We start from the raw sequence: 23,801 nt of genomic DNA, 5'->3' as shown, positions 1-23,801 counted from the left end.
TTACAGCGGTGAAATAATAGACTGTATAAATCGATCAATTAATAACGTAGTATTTGTGTACGACACTTTTTTTATAAGCATACCAATATCGTATCCTTTCACATATATCGAAAGAAAATCACATTTTTAAAAAGAATCATATTTTTCTCTCATAAAGTCTTTTTTCATTCTCACATATCTTTTGCAAACATTTTTATAAGAAAAAAAAAAAGATAAAAAGAAATATATATCTTAAAAGAAATAAAAATAGTTAAAATATCTCTCTGAATAAACAAATTTTTTAATAAACTAGAATCTCAACATTTTCTCTTTCAATCAAATTTTTTTTTTTCGATAAATAGCATAATTAACTGACGAATTTGCAATGAATGATAACATTGTGCGAGTCATCAATATAAAATACCGCTGATCATATATGCAAACTTTAAACAATCATTCTAAATAAAACTTTCGTGTTACCGTTATGTAACGGGCGTGCAATGCAACAATATCTCATTAAAAGACACGTTATACAATATGTTCGTAAAAATCAAAAGATATTCTTTCTTTTTTTTTTTTAATATTATACCGTACATTCTTGAAATTCGAGAGTTGAAAACATTATTTCTCACAAGAATTAATTGTCCTGTCTCTTTTATATTAGAGACCAATAAAATAAAAAGTTATTCGTCGATTAAAAAGTTTCAAAGTGTAAGAAGAAAATGGCAAGAGCTAATTAATCGATTATTGCTCTATCATAATTCTATTTATGATTCGAAAATGTACCAGTTGCTTTAAGGATTATTTTTTCATAGTGTAGGGTTGTTTATGATAAATCAAGCGATAAATTTTAAATGCGCAAAGATATTTTTTTCTTTTATACACGTCACGCAGAGTTATCTCTCGAAATGCGATTTTAAGGCTGATTTAGGTCACTGATACGACGCGTTTCTAACAACAAGTTTTACTTTCTTGAAGCTAAATCAAATTATTAATGAGAGATACATAATATTTTTCAATTCAATTAATTATATAATAAAACTAGAAAGAATAATATTAAAAAGATATTATATAATACATAATAAATATCGCTAAACACGAAAAATAAATAAAAATAAAATTTAAGTACTTTAAAGAGAAATAACAACAATTAGACATTTTTTTCAAAACTCTTTTCGAATGAATACTTATTATCTTTTCTAATCCGGAAGAAAGATACGTTATATCTCAAATCTATATCCCACCTACGGAAAATTATGTTCGAGTTACATTGCGCCCATATTCAAGGCGCTTTTTTCGACACATTGAATATATATATATATAGCATTTAACGAAACTACGCCGATCTTTTAGGTAAAATGAAATGACGTAACAATATTTGGAGGACGCTCGTTTGTTGAAACGCAATGATTGGCCGATCGTTGATGGCGTGAGCAGCATGAAAGTGTTTTTTCGGTGACACGCACACTTTCAATGTCGATCTAGGCCAATGGTCTTTAACGTATATTTTGCTCTCCTACATTGAGGCGAAAGAGGCTCGACCGCTGGTCCGATCCGAGAGAACCAATCGCCGAGCTCTCTTCACGCGAAAACACGTCGCGTGGTTTCTCTACCTTACACGTGCACCTGTCAACGAGTGCGTATACGCGCGTGATTCGCGTAACACAGATAAACACGATTGTCTGTAAATACGTGACTTTAAGTCTCATCAATCAATCTTCAAAAATGTGTCAAAAATATAATCAAGTGTTATGCCATAAAATAATTTTTAAAAATATTTCCGATTCTTCTCTCTTTTTCTCTCTTCTATCGAAAGATCATGCGATAAATAGAAAAGAGTTTGAGAAAGGAATACTTCTCTGATGTAATAATTACTTGCAAGATATATATTCGTGAAAAATAATTGATCCTTCACGTATATATCAGATTAAATTCAAAATTCGCGGAAATCCCAATCTAATCAGAATTGCGTAAATCTAAAATGTCACTACGCGTTCTTCCCGAACACCCTGTGCATAACAAGCATATATTCCCAGACAGTTTCCGTCACGACGATAAACTTCGGATCGCGCTCGCCTGCGATTTCAGTTTGATTCAATCGCTCGTACACGTTGGACACATTCACGCACCGCACACGTTCTTACATACATGCGTACATTATCCATACAATTGTATTGTATATACACGCCGCGTGTACACGTACGTATATCAATTCCGCGATTAGTTCATATTGACTGACTTTGGAGCCGTTTCTTCAGTCAAGCATAGCTCGAACATACTCGAACATACTCGAACATACTCGAACAGGACGAGTGTTTTTATTCGTTCGCGTCTTCACGATAGATCCGGCGCGCTAAAAAAGCTAGAAAAACGCAAGCGTGTGGTCGTCGATCCCGTCGAATCTTATCGCACCACGTGCTCGCCGAGAAACGTCCAACGTCTCACGTTTCGACGCTTCGTTACGCTTTCCTCGAGGTGAGTGTGTAATATGACTTCGTTACTTTAAAAAAAATGTTTCGATCTTTCCAATTCAACATGGATATAGTAATTCCATGGATATTCCTTCAGAAATTAGAAAATTCCAATTGTTTTCGCAAGAAAAATTTACATCAACGATTAAAATAATTTTTCTTCCTTCTTCCTAATTTTGTTTTTGTGAAAAGAGATGTATCATTCTTTAATTAACTTCAAAGTGAACGGATTTTACATGTGTGAATATATAATGAGTTTTATTATTTTACCGCATTCACATTCGCAATTTGTTTTTACCGGCTTCAAAATATCAATAAGTTCTTTCTTGGTACAATGGCTCAAAATTATTTATAGCATCATAATTTATATGTTTACATGTATTGTTTACTATGTACCATTTAGATCCATAACGTAAACTACGTAATCTTGAACAGATAAACAATCTGTTTGCTATCTTGTTAAGTTTATAAATGTTTTGCCATATAATATAAATATAAACAGTTTACGAAATGATTTTTATTTCGCGTATAATACTTTGATAAATTTTGAAATCTTTCCTTTCTTTATATATATATACAGGATGGGACATTTATATTGAGACACCTAAATATCTAAAAGATAAAGCAAAATGGAGAGAAATGTTTCAAACAAAAGTTGTTCTGTTCTAAGGGAGTCATAAGATGGTGCCATTAGTTTGATCTTGGGTGGAGGCGCTTCGGACATTTTAATGTCAATCTTGTTTTTTTAAATGGAAACACCCCAATCTTTTTGCATAAATCGATTCCTTGCAATATTCTGCATAAAAAGTTATAGGGGTATGATGGCCAAAAGTTTAATAGTTTACGAGATATTTTATACTTTATTTTATTACTTTACTTCGACATAATTTTACATAAACTATGAAATATCTCATAAAATTATTTATTTTGCAATAATGTTATCTTAATATTTTAAGCTCAAAAAATGAGAGACATCAATTGGTGTAAAGAAAGTAAAACAAGATTGACATCGAAATCTCCAAAGTGCCTCCACCCAAGATCAAACTAATGGCACCGTCTCGATATAAATGCCCAACCCTGTATATATATCGTTTTAAATCACAATTGTCTGTTATATGTTTTTAATTATTTATTCAGAAAGCATAAAGAGAAAAAACAGCATGTCTTTCTTACGCGCATAAAAAATGATAATATTATTATATTGTATAAGAAAACTTTTACCATTAAGACAAAAATTTATGATTTTATTATTGATTTTTTTATATCACTCACAATTATTAAAAATTCAATATTTATCGCACTTTACCAAAATATTGTATTAATCAGTACAATAATCGCCATGCTAATCAATATTTTAATGACAATATATGTATAAGTTACATATTTAAAATCGGAAAAAAAATACTGATGGAAAGAAATTTATTCGTTCACCGCTGTTATATTCCAAGATATAACTATGGTTATTACTTTATAATAATGCCATTTAAATAACTTTACATATATCTAAATATATGATGTCGACTAAAATTTGAAAGTACAAATTATTAACTATTATACTTGGAATATCAAGTTAACCTTATAATGAAAGGTTAAGGATTAAAGCGGAAATAATTTATCTGATTACAAGGAAAACACGTTATTTGTTAAATGCATGAATCGTGTCGATAGCACTCTTGAATGAACATTAATAAATAAGATTATATATTCGTTATAAATACTAGATCGTATATATTACACTTTTTTATCTTGAATTTCAATCTTGAACATATACTGGGTGGCCCATTTTAATCCATCCAGTCGAATATCTCAAAAACCAAGCCCGGAAAAGAAAAATGTTTCAAACAAAAGTTGTGTGGCTTCAAGGGGGCCATAAGATGGTGACAATGATTTGACCTTGGAGAATCATTTGAAGGTCATGTGAAGGTCAACTTTAAAATCTTAAATGGAAACCCCCATTTTTTATTTAGTATTCTTGTAGCTTGCATCGAGAGCTTTCCGAAACACTATAATAAAGTATTTTTTCATTAAGTACTTTTTGAGTTATTTTATATTTTAATCTGACATATTTTGATATAAAAAATAAAATATTTCGTAAAATATTCAGTTTTCGATAATTTTACCGTAATACTTCTGTGTACAGAATAATAAGACAAATTAATTAGTGCCAAAAAAAAACAAATAATTGTTTTAAAAAATACATTGTAAATAATTTTCTTAAAAACAATTTCTTTTTTTTATACTAATTGATTTGTCTCATTATTCTGTACATAGAAGTATTACGGTAAGATTATCAAAAACTAAATATTTTACGAGATATTTAATTTTTTATATCAAAATATGTCAGATTAAAATATAAAATAACTCAAAAAGTACTTAATAAAAAAATACTTTATTATAGTGTTTTAGAAAGTTCTCGATGTCAGCTACAAGAATACTAAATAAAAAATGTAGGTTTTCATTTAAGATTTTAATGTTGACCTTCACATGACCTTCAAATGATTTTCCAAGGTCAAATCATTGTGACCATCTTATGGCCCCCTTGAAGCCACACAACTTTTGTTTGAAACATTTTTCTCTTCCGGGCTTGGTCTTTGAGATATTCGACTGGATGGATTGAAATGGGCCACCCAGTATTTCATAAATCAAAAAATTTAAATCTGAGAAAATTTCTTCATTCAAATTGTTTAGATTAAAGAAGCGAATAAAAAAAAAACACGATTTTTTTCGTACGGTGATTACCGAAAATATCTAAAGTTATGCGAAAGAGAGATTCATCGCGGAGGAAGTTATGCAAATAACCGGTTTAATATCGCGGCCTGTCACAGACACTACACGCAATTCATCGCATCATTATACGAGCTTTGGATTCGTGGAAGCTCGTCATTCTGATCTTGATGACACTCGAAGCACGCGGACATTCGAAACTCGATTCGATGATGCCAGAATGGAAAGCACATGAGTTGTATAAAATAGAAAAAAAAAAAAAGATCTATATTTCTACTTTAATTTATTCACAACAAAGAAGAAAAAAAACGGATTATAAAAGAATTGCATACATATATATTCAAGATCGATTTCTATTGCCTTTAATTTATTCACAAAAAAAAAAGAAAGAAAGAAAAAAACACAAATTATAAAAGAATTGCATATATTAAATTATATCAAAATAATTGTAGGGAAAAAAATATTATTTTGTTAAATTATATTTAATAGATATAATGAGGAGTTGTTCTTAATAAATCATGAATCCAGATGAAATAATTCTTTGATTGTTGATATTATATTATTTGATACGATGAGAGATTATGATATAATAATGCAGTGTCATTACATGCTGAAAAGAGACACGAATAGACAAGATCAAAGTATGTTCTCGAGAATGAGAATCTTCTTGTGAATGCGCCTATTGCATAACATTTTCATTGGCTGCGTGTGCGTTGGGTGGCAGTGGCTACGGGAAAACTAGCTCTGTGTTTCCTAAGCTTTGATCTTATTTCGGCGAGAGAAGCGCTGAATCAACGAAGCTCAAGGCTAGAGATATACCAGACTTTGTACCTGGGATGTCTGGGTCGCAAGAAGATGTATTTCGTATAAACGGGCCACGAATAAAAGATTGGCGCATTCAAAAGTATGAATATTCATAGACAGCTATATAAAATATGTATCGTATTTTGGAGAAAAAAAAAAAAAAAAATTAATAATTAACTAAAGGATTACTAAAAGGATTACCATAAATTTCAGAATACTTAACATATTATATTAAATTTTCGAAAACTTAACGTCGAATAATTAAATATCGGTTATCGAACATCCGACTTTTTCCACTCTTTACTCCCCTTTTTATTTTAAAAATTAAATTTTCATATCTATCGCATTCTCTCGAAATCTCGAAATTAGCCTCATCAGCGGAAATGATCGAAAATAGTCGCAGACCCGTGTATTCAGTGCCAGGTCCATGGCCAAACGAATTTACCTGGACGAAGGCCAATCGTCATCATTCAAATATTCTACTTTTAAGTCGTTGTTGATCAGTGATGTCGATCACACGAATTTATTTCAATTTCAAAACAACGGGTCACGAGACCCCGCTGTTTTCTTCTCACGATAATTCCATATCGCATCAACAACTAAATACGAATATATTTGCATCACATAAATCTATTTTATAGTTTTTAACGTGAAAATAGTATTAAAATAAGAATCGTGCCACGGAGTTTTTTTTTTTTTTTTTCTCTCAAGAAATGGAGCAACCTATTATATACTTGATATAATTAATAGAGATGCAATGAATATTAATTAGATTTTCGCAATATTAATCCGAGAAAGCTACATCGTCGTAATTTTGATAAGAGATACCGGAGGTCGCGAGCTCGTTAAACACGCAATTATTATTTTCAGAATTTTCATGATTTTTAGATCGTCATGATTTTTAGATCGTAATAGATCGCATAGCAAAAACAGTTCTTGACTTTATACAACCGATTTATTTTTCCTGCGAATATTAATTCGCATATTCAATGTTGAACAATCTGTGCAACCATTATGTAAATTCATGTTGAATAATGTCGTCGCGAACAAATCTGGAAAGTTGCATTATTGACAGACTCGCACGTGTCTGTCAAACATATATCGTGCAACAGGGTGGAAAATTAACTTGTCGAAAACTGGTCTGCCAATGATAAGCTTGGCGCGTGCGATTGCGATACGAATCGAGAGTGATTAATCGCGAGAAATACCGATGACAAAGTTAATCACCGGTGGGTGTTTGTCGAATAATCGCGCGAGGTAACGTTCGAGCGTATTAATTTCGCGATCCTGATAAAGTGATCTTAATTAAAGGCACATTTTGCAACGTATCACGAATCATGACGTATCTTTTACATAGATAGTATCGGTTGCGAATATTACAAATAACGATTGTTATTAAGGTGGTTTATTCTTTCGAAATTGAGAAAGCTCGAGTTTCTATGTTCAAATATGTGAAAAATATAATTTTATATAATTATTATTATGTGACATCTTTTATGATAACAGAATTTTAACGTCATATACAGGGTGTCCCATTTTAAAGGACCCACTCAAATATCTCAGAAACACTGCGTTAAATCGAAAAATGTTTCCAACAAAAGTTGTGTGGCTTCAAGGGGGCCATAAGATGGTGACAATGATTTGACCTTGGAAAATTATTTGAAGGTCATGCGAAGGTCAACTTTAAAATCTTTAATAAAAACCCCCATTTTTTATTTAGTATTCTTGTAGCTTGCCTCGAGAGCTTTCCAAAACACTATAATAAACTATTTTTTTATTCAGTACTTTTTAAGTTATTTTATATTTTAATCTGACATCTTTTGATATAAAAAATTAAATATCTCGTAAAATATTTAGTTTTTGATAATCTTACCGTAATACTTCTATGTACAGAATAATGAGACAAATCAATTAGTATAAAAAAAATTGTTTTTAAGAAAATTATTTACAATGTATTTTTTTAAACAATTATTTGTTTTTTTTAGCACTAATTAATTTGTCTTATTATTCTATACATAGAAGTATTACGGTAAAATTATCGAAAACTGAATATTTTACGAAAGATTTTTTTTTTTTTTATATAAAAATATGTCACATTAAAATATAAAATAACTCAAAAAGTACTTAATGAGAAAAAATACTTTATTATAGTGTTTTGGAAAGCTCTCGATGTCAGCTACAAGAATTCTAAATAAAAAATGGGGGTTTCCGTTTAAGATTTTAAAGTTGACCTTTACATGACCTTCAAATGATTTTCCAAGGTCAAATCATTGTGACCATCTTATGGCCCCCTTGAAGCCACACAACTTTTGTTTGAAACATTTTTCGATTTAACGCAGGGTTTCTGAGATATTTGAGTAGGTCCTTTAAAATGGGACACCCTGTATATTGCGTGGTTTTGCGATATCTTTTCCACGTATTTTCATTAAAAAGTGTGCCTTTTATCAGCTCCAAATAGACAATGGACTCATGACGATATATTAAAGATAAAAGGTATTTATTTTCATGCTTCTTATATTCGTTAAAGAATTATCAACTCTTCCACAAAAATCTTTTTCGCAAGAAACCTGCTATTTAATATTTTTAATCTCATCTCAAATTAGAAAAAGATATTAATTTTCTCATGATTATTTTATTTATTTATAAAACCATTTTGCATATATCAATTTCCTAAACGAAATTTTTTTTTTTTTTTTTATGGCTTTGTTAGGATTGCGATAAATAATAAATAATCTGAGGGATCTGTATGATCACAAATAAAGACAAAGATTGCTCAATAATCACTCATTTAGGCGACAACGATTTAACAATGATTTTTTACACATACGAGATTTCAAGGTTTTTGTTTTGGCAAAGTTTTTCGCGAGATTTTTGGCCATCGGCCGAATGCTTTGCAAAATCGTTGTAGCATATTCGCGGTATCAATAGACAGATAAGATTACGTAATAAAATTGTTGGAAATATCGCGGGTCAATGTACCGAGGTAAAAGAGAACATTTGAGAAGGTACTTGTGATATTCGTTGATATCGAGACGAATTAAAAGCTCGCGTGACAATTGTCAATCCGCTTAACGAGAGCGATCGTTTGTCTTTGTCATTTGGCGGCAGCGTACCCTCGTTCAGGCGACTGTCCAAGTATTTAAATTTGCATTTAGTCTCGTTCCGAGAGGAGCGCAAAATGTGATTTCATCGATCGATGTGCTTTTAACGGATAATCGCTCGCGTGGGAATAACTGGCATAATCTGTGTATATTGCAATTGCTCCGTTATGTTACGAACAAAGGTGAATTGACAAACGTGTCAGGTGCAAGGCATGACGCATATATGCGTCAGTCTTTTGTAAACGATAAACAACGTAAAATTTATATGTATAATGTATATCCAAATATCGAGATATTCGTAGAAATTATAAATTTTGATCAAGCTAAGCTTCTGCGCAGTTTTACGATTCGCGAATTTGGTAAACATTTCAAAATTTTCGTTTATAAATATCCCGAGCAATCTGTGAGATATTGATTTGACTTGTTTCGGGACCGATCAATGTTAAACATTTTGTTATTCGCGGTTATTAATAGGGCTCTTAAGCATCTCCCTCCCCTATCGATAGGACGTAGATGATATTTGCACTTGTCACGTCAATGTCACGAAGCAGACAGACGTCATGTCGGAAAGTTCCGAATATACAATATATATACAGGGTGTCCCATTTTAAAGGACCCACTCAAATATCTATAGTTTATTATAGTGTTTTGGAAAGCTCTCGATGTCAGCTACAAGAATACTAAATAAAAAATGGGGGTTTCTATTTAAGATTTTAAAGTTGACCTTCACATGACCTGCAAATGATTTTCCAAGGTCAAATCATTGTCACCATCTTATGGCCCCCTTGAAGCCATACAACTTTTGTTTGAAACATTTTTCGATTTAACGCAGTGTTTCCGAGTTATTTGAGTGGGTCCTTTAAAATGGGACACTCTGTATATATATATAATTTCACGAAAATAATTGTTCAGCTTTTTGAAACCAGTCCAGCGCTGTCGAGTCTAGGCCTTTATTTCTCTTCCGCCCGTCTCTTATTGCACAAGATTGGATAATGTCAGAAACACTCGCTCACAAGAATGTTCGTTCTCGTTTTAATTCTTAACGATGTGAAAAATATATTAGAATGTAATTGGAGAAAATACATTTTTTTAAAAAGATAAATAATAATCGCTCGATAAAAATAATGATATTGTATCTTATAAAGAATATCGGGACACGTTGAGAACCTCTGCATGACAAACTTTCTTATTCGTCGATCAAAGAGATAGATCTCTTTCATTGCGAAGACGATGAAATGAGAGGTTGCATATTTTCTGGGAGAGCACATGATCAACAATTTTTATGGCTCTCCAACCAGACATCTTGGATTGAAATTTTAACCGCTGAACTTTTCGCAAAACATTGTTACATAATCTATATAAACATAAAAAAGCAATTATTTATGTCTCAATATCTAATAGTATTACTGCAGCCTATTTTTTTTTATTCCTCTCCAGAGGAATAAAAAAAAAATAGATAATTCTAACCAATTTCAAAATAACGTTAAATTCGATTAATTTAGCACACGAAAAAATGACACGCATATATCCTTGAGATGAAACCGAAGCAAACAACAAGCATTTATTTGTTTATGCGTGCAAATGTCATACAAGGATATTGTTTTATACTAACGCAACTTGATGCAATTCTTTTTCTTTTATCAAGATTCGGGGGATAAATTGAGGAGTATTCGCTGGGAGAATGCATAGTTTCGTAAGAGGCGATGCAGATGGTAAATAATTTGTTACGTTACGAGAGAGCAGAAAGCACACGGCATCAGTTCTCGTCACTACGCGCGTGCGTTTTACTCGCGCGTGCAACCTTCTCTTTTACGCAAGCCGCAGGAAAGTGATCGACCTTTCTTACAATGTTATTAGCCAAAGATCAAACTTTTGCCTCGTAACGATCGTTGTTCACAGGATGAAAATCGAATCAGAGAGTTAGCGGGATTAATCGCTTATTTCCGTTTTTTTTTTTTTTTTTTCATTAAATGATAATTTTTTATCAATAAATTTTACGCTTATATATCCGCGCGATGAAATATCTAGATCTGAATTGGAATTTGATAGTTTTGTTATCGCTAATTATATCGCGTGCAATAATAACGTGAATAATGACCGCTAAATATGATTGTAAAATTAGCATTAAAATTAGCTGGAAAAATTCGTGGTAATAAAATTATAAGAAGATAATGATAGATTGCACACAGATTTAATGTGTGTATGACGTAAATGCAAATGGAAACTGTTACATAAAAAAATAGTATCAATTTGGATAAAGGAATCCAAAAATTTCTCGTTGCAATGCAATGTGTGCATGCTGTTGTATTGGAAAAAAAATGTAATTTGTCAAAAATATCGCCGAGTCAGCTCCAGGTCATCTGAGAAATCCCTAGATAATCATTATAACGCGATAAAAACCATGTAAACAAACATTATTTATGCAAACATTATTTATAAACGTCTAGTCAATGAAAGCAATAAGATTTTTTTTAAGTTTATGACTCACCATGCGACCGGATGCCCGCAAACATCTGGACTGCTTTTGTATCGAGATAGACCTTTGAGTCGTATGAGCGATCGTTCGATCGCGAGAGATCCTCCGCTGTACAAAAAAAGGATAGACAATGCTGTCATTAAACCTTGACAATGCCAGTTACACGCAATTACACGTAGACACACGCAAGCTGCATGGCGATCAAAGTACAATGTTCAAGATTTTTATATTATCGTCTACAGCGCGACTCGACAATGACTGTCAAGTAAATAGGAAATATTTAGATTATCTTTTATATTCATGCTTTTTATGACGTATAATCATTTTTTATGAAGATTGAAATGTTAATTCATCGTACATTGCCACGTAAAATATGCAAATTTTTTTAAATATACAGCAAGCTAAACTTGTGAATATTAATTTTAAATTCTCAATTTCTTCAATCTAAAATTGTTAAATAAAAGATTAATATTAAAATCTAAAAAGATCATTTTAAAATTGATTCTTATTATTAAATGAAAAATGCTTATCGTTAAATATAGAAAGAAAGTTGTACATTACAATTATTATATTATTTTTTTAAAAGCATAAGCATAATAAACACTATCAAATTTTATAAGTCGAATTTAAAATATTGATAGTTTATCTTTTTTATTATATTGTCATTTTATTCATATTGCAATATTTTATATGTGATAGATATGAAATAATATTTGGAATAGAATTAAACATAAATAAAAAAATATAAGTCAATGCTTCATTCGATTAAAATAGTCTACGTGAATATATATATATATATATTTTTTTGTTGTTGTTGGAGCCGTTCTAGGATGGAGATTCTTTTGTGCTATTTTTACTTACTGAATTATGTCGAGGCAAAGACGAGAACGAAAATTCCTGATTATTACGATGTTTGTTTCGATTACCCTTAAATAGGTCGCCATGCAGTCTGCTGTGTTATTCATATCAAGCCTATTTAAAAGAAAGAAGACATTGGCATTATTATTTTGTCTGTAGAGACTATAAAAGAAGCTGTCGTAAAAAGAAGGCACACATTTTAAATAAAAATTTGATAATCAGAATTTTAAAAATAACGACTTAAGAAATTATTATAATATTATAATTTATAATTATTTATTATTAAATTGTTTTAACAAAAAATAGATATATTACCAAAACCATTTTTTTTTTTTTTTTTTTAACGAAAAATACAAAAATATATTCCGCTATTTTTAACTTCAACATCGATTATTGTATTTTTCCGGGCAAAAATTTTATGTGATTATTTTTATCGAACGAAACTAACAACTGGCCAAAATAATCCATAATTTTATCTAATTTAATATTGATCGCAAAATATGGCTGCTCCCGGGAAAGCTTTTTTGTTTTTAATCCAATAAGAACGACTCATAGATTGAAGATTAAAATATATCGCGATTATATCGATCGTGCAAAATCTACCGGTCGAAAAGTGTTAGTCTGATTATTCCTCGGCTTCTTTCAAACAAGATTATCTCGTTGCAAACGACTGAACTAACTTGTGACCTTGGTATCGATTCTGTAATTCAAACGAGGGTGATAATTACAGAAATTAGCGAATTTATAAGATTTGGATCAATGAAATTAAAAATTTTCTAGTAAATTCGCTCATTTTTGTCATTTTTACCCTCGCTTGAATTACCGAATCGATACTCTTACCCAGGGTTGGGAAGTAACGCAAGTTACTTGTAACGTCGTTACCGTTACAGCTACTTTTTTTCGATAACGATCGTTACTTTTTTCTATATTTGTAACGATAACGATAACATTTTCGTTACAGTTTTACAGTAACGGTAACGGATTAGCTGTTACTTTTATCGTTATTTTTTGGTTCTTTATTATCTTATATCTATTCAATAGATGTATTTTTTGAAAAATATTTTCTAGCCTTCTATCATAGGCTGCATTCTGATAGTCACTGCCAATACTGAAAATCTATAGTAACGTAAATTATAGATTTTACAATACTGATAGTGAATATTGGAATACACTCTTAATAATATCAATATTTCTCTTATCAATATTTGAAAACAATGTTTGATAAAAATTTTCGACAAAATTGAAATTTGTAAATTACAATTTAAATTCCTCTAAAGATAAGTGTATTAAAAAGTAAAGATATTAACATGAAAAATTAGAATCATTAAATAAGTTTAATATAAGAAAACGCTATATAGAGACTAATTTAGAGTTTTTAATTGTGATATAGATTATTACATTTAATATTGATTTATTAAATAATTGTATAATCTAATAGCTTATTTTAGCATTACAAAAAAAAACAAAAACATAACGAAAAAGTAACGAGTCGTTACTTTTCAAGTAACGGTAACGATAACGCGTTACTTTTATAGAGTAACGTTCCCCCAACCATGCTCTTACCTAATAAATAATAAAATAATTCAAGCACACGCATATCGGATTTCTGCGAGATGGGACCTCGATCGTGCTATCCTCAACGAAAGATTTGATGCATCACATTGCCGGCTTCAGTCGTTGCTATTCCGTTGAATAATTTACCTGAAAGTAAACGAGATTTTAATGCGCGATCGCGGAGAACGTCGTTCGTTCGATCCGATCGGAACGAAATGTCGGAGCGAAAAGCCGTTGACGATTCAAACAAGTATGCAAACCCGTAGTGATTTTTCTAACTTCACCCAAGTTAACATCGATGCGCGACAACTTCAGGTTGTCCCGTTCTCGTTTCTCCCGAGAAAATTACTTTATCACGTGACTGATCTCTAATGAAATTAAAACTCGAATCTCCGCAAAATGTTTTATTACCGAATCGAGATGCCCTTGATATTTAAAGCCTAAGCGGCTCTATTTTTTTTTTTTTTATCCTCGAAAGTCACAGGCTCGTATCGACGTCTGCGGCTATAAAAAGTAACTAACGTCAAGTATAACTTAAATCTAGTAATACGAGTAATAGAGGGTAAGAAGAACTCTTATCTCCCGAATCACTTGAAATTATCTCACCAACGAGGAATATCTCGCACGATGTGAATTTGACAAGAGGAACAAACGAGCATGACATTGACGTTTCTTTGTTCCAGAAAATCCGTGCCGTTTCGAAAGGCGCGCTAACGTCGCGTCAATCGTCGTATCGACCATCGGGCGACAGCCACGCCGATTGGCTCGGCCGGGATCACGTGACACCGCTCAACGTCAATTTGGACTACCGTCTGCTGGCGGTGCCAGGCGTACACTCATCAACGTACGCTTCGAAGGGAAGAGACGAACAAAGGATCCGCGGAGACGATCTCCGCTTTTCTCGTTTGAGTCGCTCGTTCCATCGTCAGGATTCTCTCGCCTCTTCGGCGTCTCGAGATCACGTCAGAGAATCGTCTACCCTCGATCGAAATTCGCGCGGACGGTACGTACGGTGCGAAGTGTCCGCGAACGCGACACTTTGACAGCTAGCTCGCCGTCGCGGTAACGGCGTCGTCGGCGGATCGTCGTAGCGTTTCGTCGAATCGCGTGTCATCGGGATCGAAGGGCGTCGCGAAATTGACAGGAAACCATCGACGAGGTGTCGTGACTCCTCGACGCGAGACAAATCCGCGAAACGTGGAATAATCTCGATCCTCGGTGACTTTTAATTCCTCTACTCTCTCTCTCTCTCTCTCTTTCTTTCTCTCTTTCGCGTTAGAGAGAGAGAGAAATCTTTAGCTACGAGTACGTCTGTACGCCGGGAATTTTGAATAGTACTCCGCTAATCTCGTCGGTCGTTTTCCGCGACCTGTAGTGCGCGGGCTTGGACATGTACAGTATGAACTATATCGCCAAGATCATCAGCAACTTCCGTCTCTTCTACAACGAGATAAACGCCGCGACCCTCACCGGTGCGATCGACGTCATCGTTATCGAGCAGCCGGATGGCACCTTCACGTGCTCGCCCTTTCATGTCCGTTTCGGCAAACTTGGCGTACTTCGCTCTAGGGCGAAAGTGGTGAGTCAAACATTTCTAATTAGTGATAATTTATTACCACATAAGCGCATCAATAATATTACGTATGCCCTATTGTGTTACAAACGTTTACAGATAACTGCTATATATTATTCTTGTTTTTATATATATATATATTATATATGATATTAAAATGTATTTTCTGGGAATGATTACTGAAAGAAATATTTTCGCGATTATATAATACTTTATACATGTATAACATTTGCATATAAAATAATATCTTTTTGCGTGTATTAAAGTAAATTATTTCTTCCCTGTGTTGAAAGAAATTTTTTTTTTTTTTTTCCCCCCAAGAGAAGCTTTTCTTTCTTCATATATGTTTCTTGGACATTTATACTTTTGGTATATTGAAATAAAATAAATATGAGAAAATTATATTTTTTCTATATATAATTATAAAATAAACATATATATAACTATATTGTATCTTGTTGCATATAAGGAATATTTTCACAGGTGGATATCGAGATAAATGGAGAACCTAGGGAGATTCATATGAAACTTGGAGATTCTGGCGAGGCCTTCTTTGTAGAGGAAGTTAGCTTAAATGGATCTCCAACGGATGCTGAAATTCCACCACATTTGGCCTGTTCACCTATACCCGATGACAACTGCTTTCCACCAGCAAAATTCAATCTCTTATCAGATCTGCCTCAGGAGCAGAGAGAAAAGATCCTCATAGATTCGGTTCTTTCTATAGAATGCGAGAAATGGGAGCAGATGTCCGCCTTACCGCCCGATCAACGAGAGAAGTTTCTGATAGAACAGTTCTCAGATCTTCCCGCGGAACATCGTGAGAAATGGCTTCAGATTGCTTCGTTCACTGTGGAAGAGCGAGATGAGATGTTTAAGAAAAATTTCGGTACAATATCTCCAGAGCAGAAGCAGCGGATGATCAAAGAACTATATTCTGCCTTGAAAAAGGAGGACAAAGAGAAATTGTTCAAGGAAAATTTCCCAGAGCTTTCGATCGAGCAGAGACAAAATTTTGAGAAAGCTTTACTGAGTGATTGGAAAGAGAAAGAGGAAAATTGGGAAGAAAAACATGATAAAAATGAAGATGAGGAAATATTTGATATGGATGCTATTAATGACGAACAGCCAAAATTGCCAGTTTCTTGCCCGAAATCTTTTGTAGCTGTTACTTCATCTGAGAGAATTCGCAAGATCAGTGTGGTAAATAATGATTTTAGACCAATTATGGATGATCCCCAAAGCAGTAATAAGGAAAAATCAAGTGACGAATCAAATTCAGCTTTGAATAAGAAGAATTTCAAAGAAGAAAACGTTGAAGAGACAAAAAGTAACAATTCGACTAAAAGGAAACGCAAGAGGAAGAGTGTTATGAAGAAAAAAGGTTTGCAAAGAAAAGCCAGCAATGGCAGCAGCAGCCAAACAGAAATGAGCGAGGGAGATGCACTGGTTACCGAGGAATCAATTAATGAAACTGTAAATAATATCACTCTATTATATTTCTTATTGTTATACACATTCTTATTTATTGAAGATTTTTTTCAAGGGGCCCACGCCGGTCACAGAAGTTGAAAAGATGAACGTTGATGTGGAACCAATGACATACTCTCAGGATGCAGTTGAGAAACGTCCCGAAACCGATTTCCATTTCTTCAGTGATTCAGAAGTTACTAAGTATATAATCTATGTTGTACAACTCTTGTTGAAAAATAATATATGTAAATGTATTTATTTACATATTATGATTATGTGTTTGAAAGGAACAAAGACTCCAGATCATGTTCACCTGTTCAATCTGACACGGAATTCGAAGTACGTAAAATTACACAGGAGAGTAGTGAAAGAGAGGACGACAAAGGTCATCAGCAGAGTTGGAGATGGGGTGAATTGCCCAGTCCACCTCCAGAGCCAGTGCATATGTCACATAGAAATTCATTGAATTCTTCAACAACAGCTAGTCAGCCAAATAGTTAGTATACAATTTTATTTCAGTTTGATTATTTCAAACTGTACACTGCAAATGTATATTGTCACTGCAATTAACACCACATTACGATTTTGTAACGGAAAATGTATTATAATTGATCGTTTGTTACATTTTGAACGACTAATAAGCCTGATTCTGATACAAGTCATAAATATAATGTCATAAAATTCTTAATAATTTATTTTCACAAAAATATTGGAAGCTAACCGGAATGCTTGATCTACTAACTATTTGCCAACTGCTTTTTTAATGGCAGAAGATGCACAACGATCTATGCTCAGTGGCATGTTCTCCTTTATGAAGAAGACTTCTCGCGTAAGACACAATCCGGAATCAGAGGGAATTTACCTCAGCGATCTTAATGCCGACGAATTGGATCCCGAAGTTGCAGCTCTGTACTTTCCTTCTTCGCATCGAGGTTCAACGGTGGTTAAAGGTATATTGGTATACTTGCTTTTGCTTTGGCATATTAAATGCATACAATCGAAACTAACGCATCAATAACTTTGCTTTTTTTTACTTCTGTATTATTTATCGAATTACATTGAAAGTATTTTTGCATTTTTAACAATAAATAATATAATATTCTCGAAATATTTAGTGAAAAAATTTTACATAATTTATAAAATTGTTTTCCTGAAATGGAAGAATTTATAACTTTCTGCTAATAATAAATGGATAACAAAATTAAATGTTTTTGTAAATAAGTTTATTATTTCTGTTGTTTTAATTAACTCAAACCATTTGGTTGCAGTATTGTTTTGATATCGCTTCTTATGTTTTATATATCAAAAAATATGTATATTTTCTTTTAGATGAAAAAGTAGTGGACGAAGAGGACACAGAATCTGGTAACGGGCCTAGCTTACCTCAAAGCCCCAACAGTGTTGAGGGAGCCATTGGTGGACCAAAGTCTCTAGACAGCGATTTCGAGGAACCAAAGCATTCTATATTCGATAATAATGTAGAAATAAGTATGTCACTGTGCGGTGGTCTAGATAATGAGAACGGTCCATCCAAGGAGGCTTTTCACGAAAATTTGCTACACTTCGAGGACGTTTGTGCCGATCCAAAACTATACGAAAATCCGAATTTGGTCGTGAGAATCAACGGAAAATTCTACAATTGGACTACAGCTTGTCCAATAGTGCTGACCTATGCCGTTTTTCAAAGACACTTACCGCAACGCGCGATCGAAAATCTATACATATCGTTGCCGGTGCACGAGGATAAAAAGAACAACGGTAAGCCTGAGAGTCGTAGCGGATACAGTTCTTGGTTTTCTTGGAGACGTTCCACGCAACCTTCTAAATCACAAAACATTAATCAAAGTAAGACATTTCAAATTTTTTATTCTGTTCAACGAATTTTCTATATTTTATCTACAATAATTATATTTGTTTCGCGATTAACATACGGCTTCTATCGATTTTATTGCAGCCGAGGAAAGTGCCGTGCAGTTATCTGAACAGATTTTGGAAACCAAAGTTGCAACAAACGAAGAAATACCCTCTGTTAACAGGTAGATTTTGACGGATCTGCCTTTTTAAAATACTCGAGTCTTTATATTTCTATTAATAATATGATTCTATATATTATATTTTTTCAGAGAGGAAAAAACTGAGCAAAACACAGACTTGCCAAGCTCAACAGAAGCGATAGAAACTTGTATAAGATTAACACCTGCACCAAATGAAACCGCGCTTGCAAAAACTGAAAAAACACGTGAGAGAGAGGGCGAAGGGTACAGCGGCGGTGAGGATTCCGACAGTAACCATAACGAACCACCAGGTATTAAGATACCTATTGAAAGAAGACCATATTACGAATCCACGGAGAAGTATCGTAAAACTTTACGATTGTCATCCGAGCAGATTGTAAGTATTTTCACACACACATTCCGTCATACAATCGTATTATAAAATATAAATAAAAGCTCAATAAGTCTTGTGTTATTTCGTTATAGGCAAGCCTCAATTTAAAAGACGGAGCTAACGAAGTGGTTTTTAGCGTAACCACCGCTTATCAGGGTACGAAGCGTTGCAAATGTCACATCTACAAATGGAAATGGGATGACAAGATTGTCATCTCTGATATCGACGGCACTATTACGAAATCGGATGTCCTGGGCCACATTCTACCGATAGTAGGCAAAGATTGGGCTCAATCAGGTGTCGCTCAACTGTTCACTAAAATCAAGAACAACGGTTATAAGTTATTATACCTTTCGGCGAGGGCGATCGGCCAGGCTGGAGGTACACGGGAATATCTGAGAAATTTGAAACAAGGAGATCTGACATTGCCAGAAGGCCCATTACTCTTGAATCCTACTAGCTTGATCTTGGCATTTCATCGTGAGGTGATAGAGAAGAAGCCGGAAGAATTTAAAATATCCTGTCTAAAAGATATTCAAGCGTTATTCCCCGAAGGATCTGAACCATTTTATGCTGGATATGGAAATCGCATAAATGTATGCTCAATAAATCATATATCATCAATTATTAATTATAACTTGAAGTAATAATTATATGTAAAAATGTTCTACATAGGATGTGTGGGCATATCGAGCAGTAGGCATTCCTATAATGCGGATTTTTACCATCAACCATCGAGGAGAATTGAAGCACGAATTGACGCAAACATTCCAATCTTCGTAAGTGTTGCATTATTGTCGTTTATTAAAATAATAATTTTTTTTTTTTTTTTGTGTGTCAAGAGCACAAAACGGAACAAAACCAGGAATTAAAAACATATGTATATTTGATTATCGCAATAGTAATGTATACAATTGTTACTTAGACTATTTGATATTTTTCTTTAGTTGTGACAATTCTTTTTTATGCTTTATGCTAGCATCTTTTTTCTTTTTATATGATTTTTTTGACAAACAATGTGTATCAACTTTAACACATTTATTTACAGAATGGAATATGTGACAATGATTGTAATCAATTGTATTGTATAGCTTACATAACATTGAATCCTATTGCCTTTTTCCTTAGTTGACTTTTATCCAGAGAGCTTACTAACAACTTTTATGATTGATTATTTTTATTAAAAATGTTAGAAGAGTTTAAACTAATTAACAAACTGGAATTCCCCCGCCTTCTTCATACTAAGGATCAATTATGTCTTAAAGGCTTGAACATTGGGAAATGAAGTTATTGGTTGAAAAAAAAAAGAAATATAATTTTTTTCAGTGGGTATTGATAGGTCGGATATTTCTATGATTACAGTTATGCGCGTCAATGCAATATCATCAATGAGTTGTTCCCGCCATCAATGCCAAACGTCTACTGATCAGCACACCTATAAATTTTATCACATGAATTAATTAAATTAATTCAAGTATTAAACACAGTAAAATGCCAATAGTATCCGGCTATATTTAATGCATTCTTGTGTTATGCTTGGAACATTGCATTGCATAATACAATCTATGCTTTATTTTTCGATAATTGACTTAGTACAAAGTTGAAACGCACATTTTTATATACATAAGCAATATGATAGATTATCAGATAAAAAAAAACTTATTTGCAATTATACATATTTAAACCGGATACATTCAATGTAAATAATATATCAAGTAGGAATGTAAATTAGGTACTTTAGTATACTATACTATGTTTCGGGATATATATTTGGTCGTGCAACTATACTACTCCTACCTAATCTTCTTATGATTTATAGGGTAAGCACTTGTTTTGTACAAGCTTTTTATCGTCGCTTGGTACGCTTTGATTTCTAGCCATCCTAACATCTCGTCATTAAGAACAACGTAAATTTTCCATTTGTTTTAGGCAGTAATGGGCAAGGGATGATATTAATATAATTCATAACGTTTTAAATTTTTAAACATTGGTTTTTGAATGTATAGATAAAATAATGTTTGCCATCGCTCAAATTCATCTTATTTTTTATTTGCTTATCGTCCATAATTTTTCAACCAGGCATTTCATGATTACTTTTACCTCTACTAAACTGGTAATTCTCATCACTCATACATTAATGCAAATATTAATGTTAATTATAAAATAATTATAGCCCAGTTGTTGGAGATGTTTCACTATTCTTATCTGTATCTATTTCTGTTTTATCTATGATTGATCATATAATTTATGTGATTGACACCTATCAATCTTTTTATTTACTTTTTATACATTTTGTATCAATTTAATCTTGGGCGTATTGTATTATATTTTAATTCAATTCACATGCACACACTTTATACTTAATATAGCATATGTTAAAAAATATTTGGACGAAAATAGATTGACGAAGCTCTTACATATATTATTCTTAAAATTTTCTAGTGATTCATTTTATATAAATTATAAATATCGATTAAACATTCATTTTTCAGCCACATACTGATAGTACAAGGATGCAAACGTGCTTGACATATGATCTGCAATTTTTATTTGTTTTTATTATAGATATTCGAACATGAGCTTCATCGTCGATCATGTGTTTCCAGCATGGCGAGAAGACGCAACTGACGAATTTAGCAATTTTGCATATTGGCGGGATCCGATAGCAGAAGTACCGAAACTCGAAGAGCTTTACGCTCAGGCTCAAATTACCTAAGAAACTTACTTTATTCTATAAATGTCATTCGCTTATACTATGAACGAGATGATAATCATATTTAGCTAACTTTTATATCCTATGCGTTGATTGTAGTGACTTTGACAGGTGTGATTGTCCCACGTTAATACGTTAAGAATCTAAAAAATGCGAATGCTTTCTTCGGATATTAAACTTATTATTTAGATATTAAACACAATTATATGTAATAAGATTAATAATCACTTATATGACATCTTATATATATATATATATATATATATATATATATATATATATATAGAGCTATAATATATAAGTTATAACTTAATTCATATTATATATGAGTTATATATAAACTATATATATATATATATAAAAGTTTATATATAAAATATATAAGTGATCTGAAAAATAAATTTCATCGATATATATGCCAACACATTCCAGCTTCTTTATACTTAGATAATAAAGATCTTTATGTTAAACGGGATATCAAATATACATTCTACATTCAGGTTTAATCACACCAGTTAATGTACACAACATAACTAGAAATTAGATGTAATACAGATACATGCTTTATAGTATAACTAAAGCAAATCCTATAATGCACATTATGCTTGATAAGGTATGGTAAACTGTTTGTGTCAGGTGACACTATCAGAATCATTGTAGAACACATTTTGAGAATTGATGGTCGAAAACAGTTCCTTAATCTTTTATGCATTGTGCGAATTATCTATATTCCTGACGCAATACTTATTCGACACAGTCTTGCTTGTTATTGCACATATGTAAGTTTTTTACAAGCATCTAACTGTCTATGTACGTGTTGTCAATTTTCTACATTGTACTGCATTGGAATTTTGTTTAGTAATTGATAATAGGATATTATTTTAGAATGTAAGATATGTTAACTGATGAATAGAGAGTTAAGTATTTGTTGCTTATGTTCCCTATTTTTAGATAACTGTATAATTTTGGAGAGCTATAGTTTATTTTTGTATGAGATCTCGATATATAAGTTAGCGTGCTGTGACATTGCCATATCTTTGAAATATGAAGTTATCATTTACATTGTGATATTCTTGATCAAACTAAGGATTATGAAGTAGATAACGTGTATAGATATGAATTTCCTTTGAACACCAACATTAAGGTAGTCTTAATACGAATCTACTGTGTATTCCATATAGATCATATGTGACGTATTTTTTTATTTATTATTTAATGGTCCTCTAATCATGGTTGTTGTAATACATTCTACCAGTTTTTAGTCTTTCATATGTTACCTTTGTGACGTAGATTAAGTTATTATTTTAATTTGGTCGAGTGATTGATAATGCGAAAATAATATCGACGACATCACACTTCGTGCTTCTTCATGTCATGTAATTGAAGCACAAATATAGATAAAACTATATCCAGCCAAAGAGGATAGAAGTTACATATTTGCAATAGATTATGTCTTATCATATAATAACATAATATTTACAATAGGACAACTAGATAAGGAAAATTACATAACAAAATAACATGATATCTTTATTTAGACAAATATAATGGCACAGAGTAACAAAGTTATGACAAAAAGAAATATTGTGCAAATTCTATATTGTTGATTTGGAACAGACTATTTATTCATTGATTTAAAATAATTTAATTATTAATTTAATGTATATTGTATATATATGATAGGGAT

The 23,801-nt window shown here is 32.3% G+C and overlaps 1 protein-coding gene and 1 long non-coding RNA gene across 5 annotated transcripts; one reads left to right on the top strand and one right to left on the bottom strand.

Moving 5' to 3' along the window:
* The first annotated feature begins 1,992 nt into the window (after positions 1–1,992).
* Positions 1,993–22,369, top strand: Lpin (phosphatidate phosphatase LPIN). 4 transcript variants are annotated; one of them, XR_011446942.1, is made up of 13 exons: positions 1,993–2,454; positions 14,651–15,546; positions 16,024–17,016; positions 17,087–17,214; positions 17,301–17,509; positions 17,784–17,963; positions 18,343–18,858; positions 18,968–19,049; positions 19,137–19,404; positions 19,494–19,997; positions 20,077–20,180; positions 20,764–21,221; positions 21,967–22,056. XR_011446942.1 is itself a non-coding variant. In XM_070295829.1 (12 exons), the coding sequence occupies exons 2-12, from the start codon at positions 15,358–15,360 to the stop codon at positions 22,115–22,117; spliced, it is 3,321 nt and encodes a 1,106-aa protein (XP_070151930.1). In that variant the 5' UTR covers positions 1,994–2,454; positions 14,651–15,357; the 3' UTR covers positions 22,118–22,369. The 4 variants fall into 4 exon arrangements, 3 of the variants coding, with proteins under 3 accessions (XP_070151930.1, XP_070151944.1, XP_070151921.1); XM_070295829.1 differs by lacking the exon at positions 20,764–21,221 and having other exon boundaries at positions 1,994–2,454; positions 17,787–17,963; positions 21,967–22,369; XM_070295820.1 differs by lacking the exon at positions 20,764–21,221 and having other exon boundaries at positions 1,995–2,454; positions 21,967–22,369.
* LOC138933282 (uncharacterized) lies at positions 11,360–14,349 on the bottom strand. The gene is made up of 3 exons (XR_011446944.1): positions 13,977–14,349; positions 11,568–11,663; positions 11,360–11,450 (listed from the first exon to the last, which is right to left on the bottom strand). It is a non-coding gene; the product is annotated as an uncharacterized lncRNA (long non-coding RNA).
* Positions 22,370–23,801: the final 1,432 nt, after the last annotated feature.

Source organism: Polyergus mexicanus, unplaced genomic scaffold, assembly GCF_030449975.1.
Source record: "Polyergus mexicanus isolate NDT 795.1 unplaced genomic scaffold, iyPolMexi1.0 SCAF_1, whole genome shotgun sequence".
In the NCBI taxonomy this organism is placed as follows: Eukaryota; Metazoa; Arthropoda; class Insecta; order Hymenoptera; family Formicidae; genus Polyergus; species Polyergus mexicanus.
Note: the sequence above shows the minus strand (reverse complement) of the source record. Positions and strands in the feature narration are given on the sequence as shown.

Bases quoted from the DNA above. Each gene is read 5' to 3' on its own strand.
- Lpin (XM_070295820.1), top strand. From the start codon at position 15,358: ATGTACAGTATGAACTATATCGCCAAGATCATCAGCAACTTCCGTCTC. The intron at 15,547-16,023 runs GTGAGTCAAACA...ATATTTTCACAG, and splicing joins TTCGCTCTAGGGCGAAAGTG to GTGGATATCGAGATAAATGG. The intron at 19,050-19,136 runs GTAGATTTTGAC...ATATTTTTTCAG, and splicing joins GAAATACCCTCTGTTAACAG to AGAGGAAAAAACTGAGCAAA.